At 36.5% G+C, this 3,346-nt stretch overlaps 1 protein-coding gene across 1 annotated transcript in view; it reads right to left on the bottom strand.

The window, feature by feature from the left end:
* slc2a2 (solute carrier family 2 member 2) overlaps window positions 1-3,346 on the bottom strand; it is a gene marked incomplete at its 5' end in the record, with an annotated part of 12,460 nt that overhangs the window by 3,980 nt on the left and 5,134 nt on the right. Inside the window, 2 exon segments of the mRNA XM_014030960.1 lie at window positions 868-972; window positions 1,142-1,222. Of these exon segments, the coding sequence (XP_013886414.1) occupies window positions 868-972; window positions 1,142-1,222 (186 nt within the window).

Here is a 3,346-nt window from a genome sequence, read left to right on the forward strand (position 1 = left end):
AATGATCGACTCTTTTAAATGAAACCAGAGAGCGTTGACAGAGAGGAGAAGGTAGAAATGGCTCCTTTAATTCCACAGCTGATGCTGCTAAAATAACAGATTTTCTTTTCTGGATCTCTGACAGCAGGACTTCAATCTCCGAACTCTTAAAGTTCTTCTTTTTACTTTGCAATGTCATTTATGAATGGACACTTCCTGGTTTCTGGGGCAGGAACGTATAGCCTTATGTGGTGTTTTGGGGTGGTAGATTATGCTAATCTCCTCTCGTCGTGCACGAGCAGCTGATACACATGCATCAGTTTACGCAGTTCATTTACACACTTTTCCTGAAGATAGAAGTGTTTGTTAAATGTGACGTAGCATGTTCGACCCTTCGTATGAATAAAAGTAAGAAAAATTTAGGATAAGTATACGAAAACGTTCTTGCATGAAGCCCAATGATCCCAAACACAAAAGCTGATCTACAACAGTACGACAAAAAAACAAAAAGAAGGAGCTGTGACTAGTCTAGACCTCAACCTGACAGAAACGCTGTGACGGAACCGTAAACGAGTTGTAGATTCTGCAAACTTAATGAACTGAAGTAGCATTACCACAACCACGTGAGAAATTACTACAGTCCTAGAGAAAACAACCACTGTTAAAGGAGGTTCTACAAGCTGCTGGATCATGAGGTGTACAAAGTTTTTCTTTTTTGCTTTATTTTTATTTAAATATTGACTAGATGGGATTTGTTGTGTTTTTGTATGTTTGAGATTAAAACTGAAAACATTTATAGAACCTAAAAAAACAGATTTGTGTCCTATGTAGAAAAGTGTAGCATGTCTATCTAATAAGTGTGGTCACTTGAGGTGTGTGGTCACTCACTGACACCAGGGTAAACACTGTGTTGATGACACCGACTCCTATCGTTGCGTAGACTGGCTGACTGACACCAGCCTGTGAGAAGATGGCTGTCGAGTAATAAAAGATCTTGGAAACGAAGCACAAAAAAAAAATCACAGTTAGATTCCAAACAACACAAGTTTGTGCTCAGTTAGGCATTGAGGTGTTTTTGCAGAATAGAATGCTCTATGATTTTCCATTTATAGGAACAATAGAAAAATTAAATTTGACGTGAAATAAATCAAAAGATACTCACCGCATTAATGCCAGAAAATTGTTGGGAGAGATGCATCATGAGGGCAACGAACAGCTGCCGTCTATACACAGAGGACAAGATCTTGGAGAGTACAAGAGAGCAAAGATTTGACAAGTTTTTAAAGCACCTGTAGTTTTTTTCTATTTAACCTAAAAATACAATTTCCTGTGTTTTTTGTATAGACTGTACATTTTGAAGTAAAGTACTCCAAACAGTTAGTTTATTTTTCCTCTGGAAAGTTACAGGAAAATATGTTTATCTGTGTATTTTGCAGAGGAACTCTTAAGAATGACTGAATAATTCAACATTAAAATAACCTTATAATTAAAATTCCTGTATTTTTGTGGGAACTGTATATTTGAAGTTAATTATTGGAAATTATTTTTCTCGTAGTTTTTCAGAAAAAAAATTATTTTGTGGACTGTACAGCTAAAATAAATGATCAAAATGGGCATTTTTTTTTCTTTCTTTTAGAAAACATGAATTTATGTCCTCTGGTAAATTTTGAACCTATTCATTTTAGGTTGTTTATTTCAGACATACAGTACACAAAATGTAACATTTTTGGACCCGGTATGCATTTTAATACAGGGTTTATGTTTTGAACCCCCACCCCTCTCCCCTCCTTAGCTGACTGCACTATTTTGCAGAGTAGTTTTTTTGAGCGTATGTTTGTGTGTTTTCTGTATAAAACACAGGATCAAAGCTATTTTTTTTAAACTCACCCTTCCTATGTGTGTGAATTCTAAATCGCAAAGGTGGCGCACTAAGTTGCGAAAGACCCCGGACATTCGTTCCCCCATGTTTGTCATGTGTGTGTGTTTCTCCGGACGGATGTTCTAAACTGCAAATTTCATTCTACATTGCATCTTGATTTTGTGTGTGAATGACAATAAATGATTCTGTTATGAGCTTTCCAGTAAATCTGGTAAGGTTCAGATGTCCCAGCTTTTTGCCAGCCTTGAACGCAGCATTACAAGTGTGAATCTGCAGAGGTAAGGAAATCTCAAAAGTCACATTCACACACAAGCTAATCTTGTTCCTCGCTTGAATGTTGTTGTTTCCATACGAATCAGTTTGAGACTAATTTATTTCAGTAGAAATAGGCTGAGTTTCAATTCAGGGGATGCAGCCCACATAGTGCACATTTGTAGGCTGGCTACATTGCTGCACCATGCTGAACACTGTCCTATTTTGTGGGCTCCTCAAAAATGTAGCTCTCAAAACCTTGTAAACGAAGGATGCATCTAAGCATCCTTCGCAACTGACAATGTCCCAGGATTCATTGTGCCGTCATCAGACTAAACAGGAATGTCATGATTCTTGTTTTATGGTTCTTTTTGTTAGTAATTTTCAGACTTTTTGTTTGGCATTGTCTTATTTTCTCATTTCCTGTTATTTTTCTGTTTCCTGTGCCATGTTGCCGTCAGTCAGCTTCTTAGTGTTATTCCAGCCTGCCACACTCACCTGTCCATAATCTGTATTCACCCAGGTGCTTCTGCTCCCCAATCATCCTCAGTTGTATTTATCCAGTGTCTTTTGTCTTCATTGCCCAGTTGGATCATTGCCCTTTTCATGCATCAAACCTTGTTCTCGTCAATGTTTTATTTTAGTATTTTGCTGCCTCACCAGCTTGTTCTTTAGTTGTTTAATAAATCAGTTTTTGTTTTTTCATTCATCATCAAGTCTGCTTGCACTTTGGGTTTAAAGTACCACCTATCCAGACAAGGAAAAAGAAAATGGCGCAGTTTGGAAAGTCATCACTGACTGAAGAATTCGTTGTTTGGAAACTTAGCTGATGACATTTATGCTTCATTGAGATGTTAAATAACGTGTTGTTAACATTAAGTACAGATATCAGAGGTAGGTTTTTAAAAAAAATACATTGAATTTTGTGAAGTTATACCTCCCATGACAAAAACATGTGAGCACATGTTCCAACACATTTTAAGTTTTAGGCATTTATAGATGAAGTGATATACTGTACAACGTGGGAAGTACATACTTACGCAAACATACATCCTCCAAATCCTCTCATTTAAAGGGATCCCCGATTAGTTGTAACATTAGACTTTATTTGATAAACATATACTTTAACTGTAAAATAAAGACTGTAAAATTACTGTAGGATGTTCAGTTTTTATCATTTTTAAACTAAAAGTTTAAAATATATTACACGGACGGGGCCATTTTATTTACACGCAA

This window comes from Austrofundulus limnaeus, unplaced genomic scaffold (genome assembly GCF_001266775.1).
Source record: "Austrofundulus limnaeus strain Quisiro unplaced genomic scaffold, Austrofundulus_limnaeus-1.0 Scaffold1149, whole genome shotgun sequence".
NCBI classification, from domain to species: domain Eukaryota; kingdom Metazoa; phylum Chordata; class Actinopteri; order Cyprinodontiformes; family Rivulidae; genus Austrofundulus; species Austrofundulus limnaeus.